Source organism: Venturia canescens, chromosome 3 (assembly GCF_019457755.1).
Source record: "Venturia canescens isolate UGA chromosome 3, ASM1945775v1, whole genome shotgun sequence".
In the NCBI taxonomy this organism is placed as follows: domain Eukaryota; kingdom Metazoa; phylum Arthropoda; class Insecta; order Hymenoptera; family Ichneumonidae; genus Venturia; species Venturia canescens.
The window spans coordinates 4965745-4986640 of NC_057423.1; the positions used below are offsets into that span (position 1 = coordinate 4965745).

Consider the following 20896-nt stretch of genomic DNA (forward strand, 5'->3'; position numbering starts at 1 on the left):
TCGTATCGAAGGTCAAATAAATATGAGTATAGATATACAGGCAAAAATGAGCTGTCAAAAATCATTAATGATACTCCAAAATTACTGAAATCAACGCAAGCTGCATGGTTGGATTTTCCGAGCCATTTTTATTTTTTAGAAAAATAATGGGAATGCAGGACACGTTTGTGTTGATGAAAATTTTGGAACAATCGATGTTCACGTGTGCGAAGGGGGGGCTACCGTAAAGTTGACGATCAATAAATTCTTTTGTTTATAAATTTATCGAAAGAGGGCTGATTTCATTTTAACATTAAAACAGTGAATATCGATCAGCAGAAATGATAAAGCATAGAAGTCCGATCGTGAAATAGAGTTAAAATTCTTCTGATTTCGTAAATCCTTTTAAAGTCCCGATTATCCTCGTTGTTTGTCGAGAACGGTAAACTAATCGATGGCAATGTCGGTAACGAAGAGAACTCCGCCTCGGGGTTGACTCCTCGGTTTCCGTTTCGCTCGTAGCAAACGAGAAATGGAAGTTACCGGCAGCGACTAGATGGTTTTTCGATACCCATCAAGACCTGCTACCAGTCGCTTGATGGGTCCATCAGAGGTACCTGCAGTAGCGTTGACCTTCGGCCCAGTTCTCCGTTGGCAATTTCACGAATATTCATTTGTCAAAGTTCAAACGAGTACAAAGATCTCTAGAATCGTAAGGAGAAAAAACGTCTCAGAATGATGCTTCAAGTTTTATCGTTTATGCATTAGAATATCCGCTGAAAGTCACGTTCACAATAATCGTTGCGCGGTTATTCGAGGCTCAACTGATGATAACTTCAATCCCATAAAAATTCCCATGAAAATTCTTGAAATTCACCGCGGGGTTATTCTATCGTTATTTTTACTCGATTCAGCAGCATAAAAAATAAACGCCTCGACGCGTTAAAGGTGGAAGAAAATAATTCGCAATAGGCGTACGTTTGCTTCGAGATTTTATTCGAAATCCAAAAATACGAAGTTCAATTTCGCCTTGGCAAAGTGATTCGTTTCTCCAACCGCTTTCGGGATGGATCAAGCTCCGATCAATTCGGTAGATTCGCTCTTGGCGCGGTTCAATCTTCGGGGCTTCGGGTGTTTTCGTTCGCTTCTCTGATAGCCGCCGCTGCATTGCCATTTCAACAGGGATTGCGTCGCGCATGCGCGTCGAAAGAGCCTATCGGAGCTGAATCTGTGTTGGTTCGTGCAGCGCAATGAGACGATGGTGCGCAGGTGCGAGAATGTGAGATCGTCGAAAGGGGGAGCAGGGAAGGTCTGAAGTGGAGGGAGAATGAATGAGGACCACGCCTGGGTCGTTCACGAGCCTTAGCCGAGACACGAACCCGGACGAGGGTCGTTACCGTTAGTGGAATGGACCAGCAGCTCCCGTTCGACCGGCCATACCATCTACGTGCTATTTCGATGATCGCCATGCAGATGACGCTGCGATATAACGATCCAATGTTATTGGTCGGAGACACACGTGGAATTGCAGAATTATTCGCGGGCTCTCGGTAATGAGCCGAAAGCCGAGAGAACATTGACAGTATATACGCAAATTTATCGCACACTCGAGAAAACTCAGCATCTTATACGCTTGGATGCAGATAAATAAATACGAGTAAAAATAATTCATAAAAAAAACGCTCTCCGAGGCTTTTCTGGATTCTATTTTTGGTCTTGGGCGCAATGTTCTCTTCGTGATTATAAGCATTGAGGCTATTCTCTTCTTTTTTTATTTTTTTATTTTTTTTATTTGTTTTTTTACTGGATCGAACCACACCGATAGTCCTCGATCCTTGAAAGCTTATCGAAACGACGTCGGGGGAAGTTTGAAAAGAAAAATAAGCAAATAAATTGAGCCACGATTATATCGACGGGCCACACTCTCAAACAAATGAATTTATCATTCTCGTGACGAAAGAACATTCGCCATGGCGCGGGTGCGTGTTACAGAGAGATCGAGCTGACAAAACTCTTTGGTTCGTCTATATTCGTAAAGCTTAAAACGTAAGACTGCGATCCGGTGTAAGATAGACTGCGAGACTCACAAAACGCTTTCGGTTCCTGTGGTTAGTCACTTAAACGATATAACAATAAATATTGATCGAAGTATTCTCTCTCGTATAGGATTGTATTCGAAGCTTCATTTTTATTGAATCGGAGAATGATTTATTATTGAGTTATACGAGAATGGACTCGCGCAAACACGAAGTTTATTCCAACTCCACGGAACGCCGTAAATCCTCTCGTTCGTCCAATATGCCAAAAGTATTTGGCGAATTTTCAATCTCATTCGAATTGCACGACACAAATAATGAGCATCATCCCTTTTTTTTTAAAAAAAAACATGAATTCAACGAAATTCCTAACCGAAAAATCGTTTGAAAGGGCCATTTTTATTTACAGCCGCCATTCAAAATTATACGCTCCGCAGTGAAATTTCCAATAAATTTTGACATCGTTTATCGAATTCGAACGTACGCAGGCGTGCAGGAAGAAATTTACCAATCAATCGAAATCGATCGAGCACTGATAAGAGTTTCTAATTTCGCGGTTCGCGCGTTTGCTCGTTGATACGAACACTGCAAACGTATCGAGTCGGCCCGCGTTAAAATTCGCACCGCACACCGAGAAACGCGGGTTTCAGGCCTGGCCGTAAAGTCGACCGCGAGGTTCAGCGCGGTCCAATACCGCGACCACCTGTTGCCATGAAACACATTAACCCATTTGCCGTCAGCAACATCAGCGCCACGGCACACCCCGTGAGTGCGCACCACTTTCCGACCTCATAAAGGTAGTCATCGTCACCCGGTGCTCAGTTGCATTATGCTTGAAAACCCCATCAATTTATTCTTATGTGTTCCATAATGCAATGGGGCCATTGCACGCCTTCGCCGATATCGAAACATGAAAATTCCATTTACCAAAGCTTACAACTTCCCGGCACTTTCGCTTCACAGGATCATCGAATGTTCGCTCTTTTTTTTTTTTTTTTTTCTTAAATATAAATCGGGAATGAATTGATTCGTTTAATCTCGGAATTTATTTTATTTTCGCTTCACATTATTTTTTTTCTCTCTGCAATCGCAGCGGTTTGTTAATAATTCAGGAATTATTTAATTTTGGTAGACCCTTTAGATATACGAATCGTGGAACGTAATTAATGAATTTTTGGAACGCGATCATATGCGCTAGAAACAAGAATTAACTTCAGGAAGTACGAACTAGTCTGACATTTGGTGAGCATAAGAAATAGTGTTGAGCTCGACGTATAGACCGTTTAACGACGTGCTTTCCGCTACTCACGGAACATTAAATTACTACATATTTGGTCATAAAATAAAATATCATAACTAAACGAGCTAATCGCTTGGGATCATTTAGATCTTTTTTTTTATTTATTTAATCGAGCCAAGTCAATCAGGTCGGCAAACTTTTATTGCAAGATGTACAAAAAATATGGATTAATGTGCAATAAAGAACAATGTACGTATATGTATTTATATATGGAAGTTAAAAAAAGCCAAGGCGATCCAATATATTCGAATTTATTCATAGAGTGTGCTCCGTATTGAATGGATGATCAGCGTGCTTCATATGTTTTTTCAGGTCAACGTTTTTCGGCGTAATAATCCAGGAAACTTTTCAATCCTTAAGAAAAACTTTCATCTAAATTCGAGTAGGAATTTGATATTATTTTGAAAAAGCTTTCAGATTTTATTCCTTTTCGTTGGAGCAAGCTTTTCTCTCGTTCTACATTACTCCGAATCATGTTTGGTCCAATAGCGCGCGGCTGCTGTGAGACGAGAGTTTCGTGCACACAGCTCGAAAAATGTCGTTGAAAATATCGACCATCGAAGCACTGGTGCTGTTGCTTTCCTGCTGCTGATGCTCTGCGGGACGCGGGCGCGGGGGAGGGAGAAGGAAGGAAAGAGACGGAGGGAGAGCAAGACTTCGTCGACTTTCTCATTCCCGATGGAAGAAGGGCAATAAGCTTGAAACTCCGACAGCAAAGAAGAAAGAGTTTGGACGTGGAGGGAGTAGAGAGAAAGAGGTGGAAAGAGAGAAAGAGATGTTACCGCAATTTGTGGAAGGAAAAATGAAAAGAAAAGGATGAAACGAAGAGACGAGGAAGGAGTTCCTTCACCTCCTCCTCCATAACCGAAGAATCCAAAGCCAATCGGCTCTCATCGAATCAAGCAGCAACATTCTTGCTCTGCAGCATCGAATCTTCTTCGATTCCCTGATGTCATTTTGTTCCTTCTTACCGTAAAGTATACGCAACAAATTTTGTGGCTCGACAGTTTCGTTTGATATGAAATTTTCGGAACACACTTGGCCGAAAGGATAAAAGAATATTCTTTATTCACTCCCATCTCTATATTTTTCTACATTCATACGTACATTTCAACGCATTAACGAGGCTACCCACGATTTTGCCAAGGAATCGCATCGATTCGCATATACATGTCCTCCCTCAATATTCTTCGATGCGCGCAGTATTTCGTGGTCCGAAGAGATTGCCATACACGCGAGAGCGATCCCCGATCGAACGGGTACATAAAATGTAGTATTAAGAATCAGATGTCCACTTACTTTCTCTGACAAAGATAACGTTTCGTAGCAACTTTGTAAATTGCAAAAAGCTTTCATGTTTCGCGGTTGTGCTTGAACGCGCGCGCGCATGTGAATGAGGCTCATCGAAAAGTAGGAAATTTCATATACGCTTTTATCCGTGAGACTATAGCGCGCGCGCGCGCGCGCCCCGGTGGGTTGGTGGATTTCACCTAATCCGAATCTGTATCGGGAGGAGCATCGCTCGAGCTCGCCATCTCGGCATAAAATTGCCAGCCGGTCGTCCTCCGCCATCAGCAATCATCCGATATTGCTGCGACTTCTTTCTACTTTTCTTCGTTTTTCTTTTTCTTTTTACCGCTCTACGTCGATACTTCTTATACTTCAATTTCGTGCGGGGCACTCGAGGGATGAAAAAGTTTCGGGAGTGCCAAGCCAGGGAAAGCCCTCTAGCTTATAGCTCTCTATCTGATTGGAATTGTTGAGTACGACGCTCTCACGGCGTGCCCTCAACCAAGTTCCCTAGCAGTGAAGCGCACACCACGAAAAAGTCGCCGAACGAACCTCGTGCAGTATAAACTTGATTAAATACTTCTTCAAATTAACTTTTCTCGGTCCTTATTCGGTGCGAGGCTTTACCGCTTCTTTTTTCTGTACAGTTGATAGAACAACCTCGAACTTGCCCTCAGGCTCGAAAGGATTAAAAGATGAGACTGTCCGTACTTTTTTTTTCTCCTCGAGGACCGCAACACCGCGATAAAATACATTTAATCTACTATTTTTTGATTAACATAAAACCACCGAATGTGAGAAAAGAGGCATAAAAATATTAAGTGGCCGTATTTTTACGTGAATCTTGACAAGGTAGATCCGCATCATCGCGTTACTCTAAACGATACAACATTTTATATTCTTCTACTCATTTTTACGTTGGCCCATCAAGTCGAAATGAATTAGTTGTGATAGTTTTTCATTACTGATTGAACTTACGTGCGCGGGGACACGCGAATAAAATTATTTAACATTTCATTGGCGTGTGTGTGTGTTGTTGAAAGTTTTTATTTAGCGAAACGATTTTAAAGAATGAGTAAACTACCCCACACAGACGTACGAACGATTCCGCACGGACTTACTTCATGCGCGGTATATGTATATGGCGACGAGCGTGGTATACTGCCTCATAAACCACGATCATTGCTTTATTACGTGCTTCTTGTCACGTTCTTGCTAATCGTTGGGTGCGAACACGTTTACCACCGAGTTAGTCCGGCGTGGCGGAGCAATATTCCGGTTGGCTGTTTCCTCGCGTGATGGAAAATCTCTCTCTCTCTCTCTCATCCAACCACAACCCAAACAAGCGGTTGCACACATATTTTAATTGCAAAAATTACGTCCTCGTAGTGTCTCGAGCATAAAACAACGCATGGGGAGGACAAAACGATCATAAACGATCGGAAAAACATTTTTGGAGTTCACGCGGGGGTGGGAAAATATGTTTGCCATTGAATATCGAACGGTTTGGTTCTTGATTTTTTACGAGACTTTTCAAGTTGAAAGGAGAATGGCTACCGCGAAGAGGGGAAGGAACGGAACTTACTCGCAGTGACTTATGCTTCCTTATTTCTCTCTCGCTTTCTTTCCACTCTCGCATCAATATAAGAAAACACGCCCGCCGCAGTATTTTTCCTCAACAAACGGTAGAATTATTTCAACGTCAAGTTTGACCCCGCGCACGCTCTTTCCTCGCAGCAACCCCATATTTTTCCTCTCCTCGTGCACCTTCCCGCGGTACCCCTTCACCTTTCCCCTGCTTCCATACGCACGTCATTTTCTTCTCGAGTATATCACTCCAACAAAAAAATTAATAAATGTCCGACCCGTTCGACCCTACTGATAACGATTGGTCACTCGGCTCCAGCGCGCTACTTGGGAACTGCGTTCACCACAGCGAAACGCCGCTTTTGACACTTAGCCTTTTGTTGTTATAGTGCCAAACGCTGTACCCGTTTGCGCGCTTCGTAATATAAATGCTTTACCTCTTTGCGTGGCAATCGCCCTCGTACACCGACCTATGGGACGTTCCGTAACAACTCCGTTTACATTCGGCTCACGACGAACATTTTTCGATTCATTTTCTTCGTTGTCCAATCGAGGTTTTATCCAAAATTTATATCGCAGGCAATTTTAATCCGTTCAGTTTTACCGGTTTTCCAATAAACAACAAAAGCATCAACAATGCTATTGGCAAATGTTGAACGTTCCGCAATGTTCTACATTCCCAGGCCGAAAATCATTTCGGATAGCCGCATAATCCTGAAGATGCATAATCCGGCTTCGACCTCGATGAGGAAAAAACTGAAAATGTGCACGAAGAAATTTTCCACCCGGTCGAGTCACTCATTTTTCATAGACTCTAGAAAATGATGAGGATTTAGGTTTCTTCGAGATATAATTGCCCGTACATGGAGAATTGTACGATGTTTTTTAATATTATTTGACTTTCGGGTGTGTTTACATACACGCCGTCTCGAATGGTCACCGCCTCCACGTGTGCCCACAAGTTCCCCTTCAAGTGCATCATAAAGATGTATAAACTCGACCACAATGTAGTGAACTTTGTAATTTGCAACTATAAGCTCGAAGGCTTGCCGACGAGGCGGCCAAAGAGACGGAGAAAAAGAGAAGGAAAGAGAAACGACGATAGCCACGAAATGTCGTGTAGCACGCCACGAAGCGCTGCACTCTTTCCCCCGGCGGTGTAAAAATCTTTTGCAACATCATTGGCGCATTAAAAAAAGAAAAGTAAATAAACAAGTGCATATCACTTGTTTTTTTTTTTTACGTTTCATTTTATATCAGTATATGTTAATCCGTAAATTTTAATATCCGCGAGAGACTTGATAGACCGCGTGCCAAATACACGATACTCGACGAGACCGGAGGACTCTTCCTGGCGCGCGAAAAAGAAGCTTTTCGAAGATGGTTGTTCGTAATATAATCGTAAATGATGAATAATGGGACATTCGATCGAACAAACGCCGCGCGTACATAAGCCCAGCTTTTAATCTCTCACGAAATAATTCGCGATAGAGTTGTTTATAGCGATATATTTCTCAACGGAATCATTTATTTATGGAAGAGCTGGAAAGTTATGTGCCGAGGTAGATAACATTCCGGGGAAAGAAGTCCCGTGACCATTCCACACTTTTTCACGTCGGCGATGATATCTTTTACACGCTGATGGACACGGAGTGAATGAGGAGCGAAGAAAACTTTCACATAACCTCGAAAATATAAACGAGTCAAAATAATGATGAAAGTTGGACGACAGTAGCTAAATACTTGAAGGAACATGGCCATATTTTCTTTTTTACTGGCGTTTCCCTGGACACGTTCGCTATACATAAATATATCTCGCCTCTTTTTCTTTTTACTCTCCTGTCAAAATAACTTTTTGGCTGCGGAGTATATTACCACAAATTTCGGACTGCTTGTGCAACTCGGCCACGTACGAATTTTCGTATTTGACCCGGGGATCACGTTTTGATAAAATAGCGCTAGGGTTCTGCGATATCCCTCGGGAGACGGAATCCACTGGTATCGTTCCAATGTACCATGGAGATGTGTACCCGCTGCCCGATCTCGCAAAGGCGTAACTTCTTTAAATTAAACGCGATAAGCCCTCGACATCACGCCCCTTTCGGTGCGACCAGACGTCGAGCTATTTATACCGGTCTAGGAAAGGTATTTTAGTACTGCTGTTTGCTTAGTTTCGTCTTGCTCTGACGAACCAAGATATATGCACGCCGTTGAGATGCATTTGCTCATATTTCCCGTCCTCTCGGTCCTCTCCCTCTCTTCCTCCTTCTATTCCTCTCCTTATTTTTTACAACGTCCGCTACGTTCGCTGGATCCAATAATTTCGGAGCTCATTACTTCGGAGTCACGTCGAAACTGAACATACCGAGAGCTGAGTACGTTTCTGCTCGAGCTCTTTTAAACGCTCTCGATTCTACTCTCTCATCTATATACTTGTAATTGAAGAATACGCGAGTGTCTCGTTCTCCAATGCGCTTTTCACGATAAGATTCGCCTCAAACTCCCAAGGGAAAGATTTCGTCTTCTCGCTGTGCAGACGACGCTCTACATCCTCGACTAGAACCGCGCGACGGTACGCTTCTGGATTTTCCTACCACGGAGGCAGCATCGGCTTTGTTTTTATCTTAGCGGTTTGTCAAATTCACCGGTCGAATTTTATTCAGAGGACAAAACCACATTAACTTCGTTAACTGTCATAATTATTGGGAAATTTGACACTCGAACGAATTTTCTAGCATTTACGAAGAAAACATTGGATTTTCTCTCCTCCGCTCGCCGAGTTACTCGTTCTCGACACATTATTCATGCAGCCTTCTGCCTCGCTTCGCTTCTGTCATAATGAATAATAATGGAAAGATGTTCTCGGGATATTCCCGCAAGTATCAATAATTTTTTTATCCAGCCGCGGAATAGCCGGTGTGGATTTCAGTGAAAAATATAGCAGCTTTCTTCGGTGTGATCTTACCGTGATTTGATCTTGTCCCGTCGGGAAACAACGAATCGTACAGACTCTCAAAAAATATGATGAAATATGAGATAGGAAAAAGAGACCGCGGCGTATGTTTGTATATACCGCGTTATATGAACGAAATTACCTAGCGGAAGATGTGGGCGGGGATTTTTGTGATACACCTCTGTACGCGGGAGAAGAGCATCACCCAAAGGCCAGAACGTATCAGCGTTCGCCTCTCCATATTTCCCCGGGGATACACACCGCTAGGCTCAATTTCAGATTCAATATTACGCCGGCTCGTATTACAGAATACATATAGAATAAACAACAAAAAAACATGTTCGTCTTCCATTTCGTTATGGCGCTCGCAAAAGCTCCGAGTAGAGAGCATATTTCCTTGTTGTGTTGTTTTCCAAAAATTTCGATTTCACGGACGCAACCTGCCTATTTCGCGTGTTATGACTTTCTCCATATTCCAGGCTCACCGCGGGGAGTCTGGAGCTCTGCAAAATTCACGAGCTCCGTCGATTCCGTCGAAAAATTCTGGTGCACCGCGACAAATGAACTGATGAAAAAATCATGCAAGTCAAATTGTATCGCGGAGGAGGAAATCATTAGAGAGCCTCCGAGCACGTGACTGGCAGGCAATAATTAAATATTAAGGGCGTACAAGCGTCTTGGAACGATTGGAATAATGTGTGTCGCGAGAGTAAAATTACGCATGACGCTTGTCCCCTGACTGGTGGGTTAGAATAATAGATTGTTAAAGTACGGAGGGGATTCACCGACCGGGGAATGGGATATGCGACGCGAATAGCGTAAGCGTTCCACGTGTCGGAAGGAGAAAAAATATCGCTCGGTGCGCGCGTTGTTGCTCCGCGTGAAGGGGCGCGCACTTGTGGACTATCGAGAAGCTGGCGAACAATATGTGCGAAGAGCAGAGGGAGAGGAGAGGAGGTAAAAACAATTGGAGAAAAGGAGGAGAGAGGAAGATTGAGAGACGTCCCGATGCCACACGTCCGTAACGAGGTTTACGTTCGTGTGCACGGACGAATTTAATTAAATTGCCTTCCCTCGACCCCTGGCCGTTTGCGCATCTAGTAGCTGCTCGCGCAGCTCGATAAGAAATTACTTTTCGATCCGCGGACGCGATCGTCGAACGAGAGAGTTTCTATATCGAGAGTCCTCCGTAGTTGTGCCATTATCGAGGCACTCATACAACCGGGCAAAAGTCGATCTTCCAGCATCGCTGTTATCGTTCTGCTATCGAGGGTACCCATTTTCAAGACGTCCACCGAGCACCAACAACTCACCGCGCTATATATACCAACACCGCAAATATAGAGACGTGTATTTTAATCCAATCGTTGTTATGGGAATGAAACATTTGATAAGCATTCGTTATTCACGTGCCCATGCTCACTTCCATGCTAGATCATCGCTCAATAAGTCAACGAATCGGAATCCGTCCACTTCGATCGAATATGTTTATATTATTTTTATAATTAAGGGAAGGATGAAAAAAAGCACTGAAAATATTGTTACTTTGTAGCAAAAGTCTCGAAATATTGTGTTATAGACGAAGAATCCTTAATGTTATCCACCATTAGGTTTTTTACACTCTGGAATGGTTTCATTAAGAACATAATTACCTGTCTTAGAGACGAATTTTATTTGCAATAATACTTGCAGTCTGCATAACTTGGTTCATTTATTTAACGTACTGATTCTCAGACTCGACGAGCTTAATGTGCAATATCGAGCCCAGACTCGCTGCATACAAAACATGAGCAAAGCAATATACTTTGAGACGACATTTAGACTGCCTCGGCGGGTCGTATATCGCTTATTATATGAGCAAACGTTGTCGATGCCTTTCATCGGGTATCCAAGAGTTCATTGGGTGGGGAAAGATTTCATTGGCGACGAAAAAAATGCAAAATGAAGAGAAAACATATGAGGAGAAAAAGATTATGGAACTCCCCTGATACAGTTTGCGGTGCCGATAAGAGGACGTAAAGCTCCTGGTAACTGGCGTATCTAGTGTGCAATAAAGTTGACACGCCAAATAGGCTACGAGTATATACGTACCTGAAACGTATAAGAGACCCCGAGAAACAACGAGGCTGTGCAGTGGACGATTTGTACAGCATAGACGAGGACCCGAATCACAATCTCGGCGAAATTACCGGACTTTTTTTTTATTTTCAAGAACAAATTAATGGAGTAGAATCTTACGAGAAATAGAAAGCGATCAAGGAAAGTTTCCAGGAGCGTGTCAGACGCGATCGAGCCTCAGCAGGGGTAAGGAAATTCTAACAATCGTGACATTAACCAAAATAATTTAGAGCGCACAAATGCATACACGAAATTCGTCAAAATATAATTTTTTCGGTGGAAAACGCTGCAGCGTGATAGAGAAGTTGGGGAAATCACGATTTTTTCTTCAGGATTATCGAGGGAATACAAAATCAATAGAAAAATTCATTCAAATATCTATCTTGACGAAGTTGCGCGGTGGTGAAAAAAAGCTACAGGGATGAAGAGCTTTATCCGCTCCCGCAAGCAGCTTCGATGTCCATTTTCTTTTTCAACTTCTCGGAACATATTTTGTTTATAAAAATGAGTTTTCTTTCGGTTCCCCTGAATTTCTCAGGCAGAATGAAAAAAATTTAGCACCCTCCATAAATCCGACAAGATGTGCTTTCACCCTTGTGTTACCTGGTGGGATTTTTCCCTTTTATATTCATCCTGGGAAAGGGGTAAGAATGAGAAAACGTTGGAGAATTTAACCACGCGGTGAGATTCGTATCGGGAAGGGTTAAGGAGATAGTAGGACGAGGTAAAAAAGTAAAATTGAGAAGAGCGTGGAATGGGTGAAAAGAGGAATGAGCGCAACGACCTAACGGGATCGCGAGAAAATGTCCTTTTTTGCGGGTACCGAGCCACAGCCTTTTATTCTTGTTGTGGGAGTAGAATCGTTGCCTCGGCAAAGAAGAAGAAGAAGAAGAAGAAGCAGGTAAGGCCGAAAGGTCTTGGGGTTTCGTGTCCGAGCATACTGGGCAATATACAGCACCGTGGTAACTGTTTTTGCTCCCATTTTCTCCGGTTTTCCGGGAGCCACCGCATCTCCAATGGGTTGTATAATGGTTGAGGTCCGCTTCGCTCAATGGGGGTTGTCAGCTTGCTCCTTCCTTTCCGTTTTCTCGTCTCTTATTGCCTTCTCTTGGACCACTTCTGGTCACACCAAGCGCTGTAAAATAAAATTTCGCCTCATTATTACTCGGCTGCCGAGGGAAGCAACGACAGCAAATGTATTGTCAAACATTTTTTTAAATTCAGCTTTTCGATATCCGATGAATAATCTCATCGATCGTGGTCACTTACAGGCCTGCAAGTAATCTTTGTGGGGCTCGTTTTTATCCTGTTAACCAATGAAAGACCCTTCAAACCTTTATTGGGTTCATTTTATTCTTTTAAAGGCTGCTGGAGTTCCCGATAGAGCAACGTGCAATCGTGCATTTGTGCAATAATGTTGAGACTCTCAGAAAGCCTTCGCGACTTCGTATATACAGATAACGATGGAGATATCGCCTTAACGTACATTCGCGTGTGCGGCGCTGAAAGGGCCACATTTCCACGCTCCTTCCCGTATCGCAGATATCCACAATTAACAAAATTCACTCGTACACTCAACCGATCGTATATTCTAATCTTTCCATCATTCGTTTAATTTCCCGAGCTTTCTCACGCATAAGTACACTTACCGGAATTGAACGTTATATGTACACAGATACTAAAATCTGTCGTTCGGCTTGAAAATACAGACTGAGGAAAGAAACTATAAATGGAATAAATAAGTTGAAACTGCGTATCATCGAGTGCCAAAGACCAAAGTGATAATAACTCACAAGATGCGAAGTGTGTCTTCGCTCAGAGCCCAATCGCTCCAGAAACTCTCTGACACCTGGAAGCCCGGAGGATTATATTTGGTGTATCTGGAAAGAGCACGTCGATAATACGAGGATTCAAAAGTTAGACCGTGTCAAAGTAATAAGAAGATCGTATAAAGGTGCACGGAGGATCGAGGGGATGGGCAAAAATGAGAAGGAACATGGCTGCTGTTTTAGGGAGTATATTGGATTGGGTAGAGGGGCGAATTCCCGATCCCGAGGGGTGGACGGCTAGGAATGGCTGTGCAGCGTCTGCGGCACGTTTCCAGACTTCCCTTAGTCCTGGCTAACCTATTTTCCTTCGGTGGCTATACCTACACACGGGCAAAAGATGCATATACGACGAAACAGTCTTTACCCATCCCACTTTCACCGATGGATTCTCGAGGCGGGGTGCAGGTGAGCCGGGTACGAATATCCACCTTCGTTGCTAGCTGGAGATTGGGTACGGTGAAACGGAGAAAGTGAGAGAAGGGTAAATATCCTGTGCGTGGTTGCAAGAGAGAGGAAGAGAGAGAGAGAGAGAGAGAGAGAAAGGTGGATTATCGGAGTTAGCCGCATGGCCTTTCGTTCGTGTGTTCTCGTCACGAACAAGGCCAAGGGGTAGGCCCATCTCTGTCTTTTAGGGGGAAGCGCCTACCCTCCCGCGACTCGAGTCGAAGCTACGGAGCACGCAGCGGCAATAGGGATAGGTATATACCGCACAGTGGCAATCCCCTTCAACGCCGTCGGGGATCGTGGCCCGACCCCTGAACAGTGGGAAACCCATCCGCCTGTATCTATTCATATTGCGTTGGCTTTACCTAGGAAACCTCGAGCTACTCGCTCTATGAGAGAACACGGAGCTCTTCTCATAAATGCGCCACAAACTCGACAACATTCGAGCTCCCTCCGTCTATAGTTATACCAATGATATTATTACATTTAATATGTATATATTTTACCTGTATCTTGGGCGTATTGAGAGAGCTACGTGAATGCACTCTCCGATATAGCCACCATTCCTACGTGAGGAGCTCACTTGACTGCTGGGCATTGACAGCGTACAAGACGTAAGATGCTGGAGAAAATATGCGGTTCTGGCATCGAAAAGGGCGTAGTTCATCATACAGAAACGTAAAATTGCGCACTTTAGGTCCTTTCGTACTTTACCAAGCATATATCTGTGTACGTAAATGCAACCGCTGCACGATAGCAGTCGCACGCTGTATCCGTAGCTCGGGCTTTCGAGAATTTTGTTATTATTATTGTTCGCAATAGCTCGGTTATCTCGCTTTCGTGAATATTTCTCTGCAGGATCTATCAGCGAAGAAAATACATCTCAATTGTATTCTCTCGCATTATGCGGGGATAGTGAAGTTTGCGAAGTGTGGAAGAAAGAAAGAAGGGAAAGAGGGCGAAGTCTGCGCAGAAACGTACTACGAAAGTCTGTACAATTGATGAAACGCGGAGTATTTGTGGCACAAGTGCGGAATAGAAATATGCGGTCTGCTGGTAACCGCGATGCAGACATTCGAGATTTTCTTTTTTACTCGCTCCCTGCAATTACTCCACTTGCTCCGATCTCGAACTTGTTTCGAGAGTTTATTGTAGGATCTCCGTAATGCGCGTAGCCTCGATTGTTTTGCGATGAGAAACCCGGCCGCGCGAGGCGTTACAAACGCTCGGAACGATCTTCGATCGCTCCGGCTTCGTGCTCTTGCCTCGCGATTATCCAAACTTAGCCGCCGTATAAATTAACGACGCGGAATACGACGATTGGTCTACTTCGTCTTCTCTTATCGACGAGAACTCCAATTCTTTTCCTCCTGGCTACATGCGCGCTCGTGCTCGTTTCGTTGCCGAGATCACGAGCCGGACTCTCACGCACTGTCACGTCTAAATCGAGTTTCAAACAAAAAGATAAATTCCTCTTCACTCCTTTCAACTTATTTTTTTACAGTTGTTTTTCACGATTTTATTGACGTCAATGTTTTTATTCGAGCAACGTTCTCAAATCCAACGACACCTTAATCTCGAGGCGAGCGTTCCTGTTTTTACCTCTTCGCCTCCAAAGTGAATGGACGTTCGTAATGAAGCTACAATCGCTTTAACAGCGCGTTGAAATCGCTCAATTGTTTACGATTCAATATTATTTTTTGCTTTATCTTGACCCCCACAACGATTAGATCGTACGATTACGAGGGTTTTTTGCAAGCTTATCCAGCTTTCGGGTGTGCGCGATCTCCATTGAAATTCAAGTATCAGAGTAAATGACATGCATTCTCTCACGAATTTTGATTACATCAATTTCATTGGGATTCTGAAATTTCGGGGTCTTTTTCACTCTTGTGGGAGAGCGTGTTTTCGAATCAGGGTCTCCGGAATTCGATCGAGCACGTAAATTCTCCATCTGCCGTATCGCATATCTCACACGCTGAGCCAAAAGGTGCTGAGTGCTCGTCCCGCCATTGCGGGCCACGATTGTTCGCCCAGCTTTCTCTCTTTTTTCCGCTCCCCTTTTCCATCTCCGACGAAGAGGTAATCGTGACTGCAGAGAAAATCTCGTCGGAGTGAGTATTTCTCTATCGTATATACACTTCGAACCATTGGGGTTATCGATTTTTCTCTAAGGGAGAACGCGAGTGTTATCCATTTTGGAAAAGTTCTGCTAAAAGCTTTTCCGACGCATTCCCGGAGGTCGACACACGAGAAAGAAAAATGTGTCTCTCGTCGGGCGTAACACGTGAAAGCGGCTTTCATCGTGGAATACACTTTAGCAAAAGCGTTTTTCATACTAAATTCGTTACGATTTAAGCGCGTTTTCCGATGATATTTCACGACGAGTTTACTGAGAATTATTTTTCGATGTTTGTTTTTCTACAGATGCGGCGGAAACCTCCGGGACCATGGCGGCTCAGCGGCCAATGGGTAAGTCAATTTACCTTTGGATACACTCCGCTATCCATCCAATTTCCACACTCCCAGTACGCTTTTTTACTCTTTTTCTCTTTTCACCAATTTTTTCCTCGTTCGTCGACACAGCGCAATTTTCTTTCCACCGTCACACGGCAGGATCGAGCGCGTTCAGTATCAGCATCAAAATGAGTTCCCAGCGAAAGGGAAAGAAAGCGCCGCTTTCTGGCTTGTTCTCTCCTTACAAATTAGATCCGCCGATGCTAGTCATGATGCTGGGCTGCTCTCTCCGTCCTACGCTCGTGGCATAAAATCACCCGAATTATCAGCAAGCTGCTCTCTCCTTTTCTCTCGTTTTTCCAAACCCCGTGATCGTCCATCCGCGAAATTCTTCGTCAGCCATGAAAAGAAAGTTCCACGCGAAGGGCCATTTGATGAAATTTTGTTTCTTACGATCAACGTTCTTTCCCTGAAAGAAAAATAAGGGTGAGATATGACGAGAGAGAGAGAGAGAGAGAGAGGAAGGGAGAAACGGTGGACCAAGAAAAATCGAGTTTTCCTTTCGGAACTCCTCCAGGTTAATTGACCTTTCAATCGTTTTCTTGGTCCAACTGCAATGCTCAACGATCAAAAATATTTCTCGTGCTACTTCGCGTCCGTCATGTAAGTGTGAGCACTTGTAATAAATTATACGAAGTAGCGTCCTTGAAACTTTCAAATGCAATGGCTCAAACGCCATACATTCTTACTGTCAATAATGACGGTAACGAGTAATTAACTGAAGTTAAGTGAAGAGTAATGAAACTGTTTGTGCCGGCCCCTGACGAGACTATACGAGTCATCGACTGAAAATAGAAACAGCGTGCACACATTCGCTGTGTATTAACGCGAACTTCATCCAACTTTGGAATAAAATATCCCGCATACGCGTCCCGGTTCCGTCTTAAAATATATACGTTGGAATAATCCGGTAACAGATCGTGCCGATTGTGAGATGGACCGGATAAATGTAAAAAGAGGTAAGAGCGCACGTTGTGTACTATCGCTGTTGAAAAAGAATGCACGCACAATTTGAAACAACGAAAAGGAGAAGAGCTTTTCTGAAGGTTCTACTAGCTGCATGATGAAGCACCTTCAGGTCACCAAATATCCTACCGAATAAGGCAAAAACGAAGAAAATACTCGGAAAATTGTGCGGATTTCTCAATCCTTAAAATTGGACCAGGCAATTGGACCAGGCGCCTTTCTACTAACGATTCGATTGGAAGCAACTTCCACTGAAATTTCAATTTAAAATGGGAGAGAAACCACAGTCGATCCTTAAAAATGGCTGAAAGTAACACGAAAAAGTCTTTTTTACTTCTGCAAATAATTCTAATTTAATTAAATAATTTATCGACTGAATAAATAAACAGAATCAAACGAATCACTCAAATTATGTAACGGACTTGAGTTGCAATGCGCAGCATCGATCGCGACGCGAGTAAATGTAACGTTGGTGAAGGGATTCTCGGGAAATGCAGCAAGAAGACGAGAATATATAATCCGATGAGAGCTCCTGAGGTCTCGTGAACGTTATCTACTTGTATAATATACGTGAGGGCATATCGCGAAGTTACGTTTCATCTATATTTTCAAATCTTAGGGACGATGCGTTGAATTTCAAAGATTTGTGAGTCTGAGCTGCCAGGAACTGAGCATAAATTTTCTCGTTGAATTAGCCGGGTTCGAGGAGGGTTGGGGGCGAAGAATGTAGCTAAAATTAAGTAGACGAGTCTTGGAGAGTATTTGTGCATCCGAGTGAAGCTTCGTGACTCCGTATAATGGCGAACGTCGTTGGGAAACTTCATGATACTCTTTTTCTTCGCTTATCGATTGCAAGATGCAGAATCGCGGAGTTGTAAAACAGTGTGTGTCGGAATATAACACGCTACGAAATGACGAGTCCCGAGCTCAATCGATGAAACGCGAGAAGTCAAAGTGATTAAAATTTTTTGTGCGTCCTCGCGATCGCGGCAAAATACAGGCGATTTTCAAGGAAATGAAAAGAGAAATTGAATAGAGGAATCGAATAAGGTAAATTGGAAACATTCGCTCGGTTTGTTGAGTATGTAACATGAAACTTGGTGCATGAAACGCGACGACACATTTTCCCGGTTGTTGCAGGAGTGTGGACAAAAGTACACACGGACTTGGTACACGAAGGGCTTTAGCATTGATCGGCCTGGGGCAGGAGAGAGCTCAGCTCTGATTGGCCAGCAAGTTTTGTCTCGCTCCCACCTACTCCCTCGTTTTGCCATCTTCCTCTTTCTCGGAGTTGTACCGTGTCTTTTTCTCGTCCGTCTCATTCCCTCGAGTGCGTTCGTCGCCGACCGAAAATGTTGCTGGGAGCTGCTGGGAGGATTCGTCCCACTGGTTTTCCTGGAGAAGCCACTGCAGGACAAGGGAGCTCGAGGGCAGGCTACGGGAGGAGTGTGAACCACGGAGAGAGACAGATTTAGCTCCGAGACTAAGAAAGCGGTTTTTTCGACACGGCCGGGATGAGAAATCGGCGAAAGAATCAAAGGAGGGCGAGCGCAGAAAGCGACGGAGCCAAGGGCTTAAATCTACAAAGTAACCGGATTTTTATACGTAGGCACACGACCCCGACGAGGATAGAGAAAATGGAAACGCGGGCAAATGGCAAATTTCTACCTCTCGATAGGAAATCCTTGCGATCGGAAACTCGTAGAACTCTTCTTATCATCGAAACAGCCCGGGGCTTATACTTTTATTTCAATTCCAGGCTAACACAGACTCCATCAACTTTTAGTACCGATAATCTATTTCGAGTAACGCAATGACGAATTTTTCGGCTATGTATACTCGCAGCAGAATCAGATATCGTGAAAAATTTCTTCCCCCCCCCCTCCCCCCCCCCCCCCCCCCCCCCGTATAAATACAGCAATCGTTATTTCCAATTGTAATTTGAGGAATTCTCAAGGCGCGTAATGACCTCGGAGTAATGAGCTTCGGACCACTCAGAGTTGGAAATTCAAACGTATCTTTAAAGATCCGGTTCCTTTGAAAGACTTGAAAACTACTCCACTCGTTTCTTCATTTTAATATCGAGCTCAATATTTTCACCGGTATGCATTCCCGCACCGGACGCTCAGATAGAAATAAAAAATTATGCATGACCATCAAACGCGAAGGAAAACAATCACTTTGAGCAGCTCTTTTGATCCCAACTCCATAAAAACCCAACCGACCGTCTTTCGTCGATCATTTTGCCCTCTGGTCCAGATTCCGTTTCTCTTCTGGGTGTTTTTCTCACTCTATCTCTCTAGGCCGTCGCTTCGATTCGCTCCAAAGTGAGGCAGCCGGAGTCATGGTACACCGACGAGTTCACTTTTCTTGTTGTATATCGTAGAAGACTCGATTTTTTAAACAGCATCGTTTCTTCACGTCTGTCTGCCTCTTTGTCTTTTTTGCATCACCATCGCGTAGCTTATCCGGAGATGAAGTAGATATTATTCTCGCCGTAATAAGCCGTATGGTAATTAGCAATGTTCGTACGAAAAAGAGAAGATGCGGGCAGCCACGCTGCGGAAGAAACTTGGAATCGCGGCGCCTTTGTTCATGCGCTAATCACTCGGTTTAATGGTTTTACTTGCAGCAATCGCGAATACGCCTTCCACCGGGCCCTCCAGCAACTTCGATTCATGTTGCTGTTTACCTCGCTTATTAAACCACGGGTATAATATTATCGATCGATAGTTCGACGAAGCAGCGCTTTTATACGGGGCATTTGATGAAATTTCACGACGGAAATTCATGAGGAAAAGTTTGCAGGTTTTTCTAGTTTTCTTGGTGAATTTTGAGAGAATGCTTCGCCGTTGAATTTTTTATGTCGGTATGCTTTAGCAACATTTTTTTCGGCTTTTAAATTCTTCACATAATCATGGGATAATTTTGGAACTACTAAGCCGAATGGCATTTTCTTCTGTAGCATAAAAATTATTTTTTTAGTGCGACGTGAATATACGCATAAAAATTCTTATCTATTCATGTAAATCCTACTGGTGTTAGAAATTCGGGATAAAAATTCGTAGGATTTAAATGGAAAAGAACGAAACTAAATCCTATCATCGATTGGAGAATTTTTCTTTAATGCTAAAACTGTATATGTTAATTATGCAAATCCATTTTTTCAAATGCAAAGTATCCTTAAAGTCTGTCATGTTTTTGTGATAAATTATATTAGGGAGACTTGAGCAGCATTCGAAGTTTTTTGTTCCAATGAATGAATATTTCAAATGAACTGTGCAGAATAAATAATTCTGAATCGTTTAATCTATACGCTCGACCGTTTTTTTTCCTTTCTATTAATAATTTTTTTCATTTGAAACCGTGAAAAAGTTTTTAAATGAATAAAAAGTAATTTCTAACATAAGTTGATTGCTCGTTGAGCACGTCAATCTGGCTCCTATTAACTTTGTGGTTCACGAACGTTGACGTGTTTTTGTTCGCCGCGGGTGGAATCAAACGAATTCGAAGGACAAAAGTCACCTTCAATTTTTTAACCACGTACTCGCCATAGGTGCAAAATCCTTGGTTCGATGAACTCGAGATTTTGCAGCTCGGACATTACATGTAAGAAGATGAAAATATGAGAGTATGCGAGGCTGGGCACCGTCGCCCTGAGTCGATAAAGATATTGGGGAGCAAATGAACAGATTCGTAAGATTTTTTACTTGGCCACATACATACGCGTCTAGGAACGCGTACAAATACTGTCGGCTTCGAGCTCATCTTGGTAGCTTCGATCGGACACGAGACGAGGACGAGGTTCGAGAGGCGAACCGGTTTTTTAGTAAGGCGAATTAATACGAAGCCGTGCTTGGCTCTGCGCTGGTTGGTC

At 43.4% G+C, this 20896-nt stretch overlaps 1 protein-coding gene across 1 annotated transcript in view; it reads left to right on the top strand.

Annotated features, from left to right (window-relative positions):
• Positions 1 to 20896, top strand: part of LOC122407957 (uncharacterized) — a 291189-nt gene that overhangs the window by 36035 nt on the left and 234258 nt on the right. Inside the window, exon 3 of the mRNA XM_043414446.1 lies at positions 15964 to 16008. Within this exon, the coding sequence (XP_043270381.1) occupies positions 15964 to 16008 (45 nt within the window). The remainder of the gene's footprint in view (positions 1 to 15963; positions 16009 to 20896) is intronic.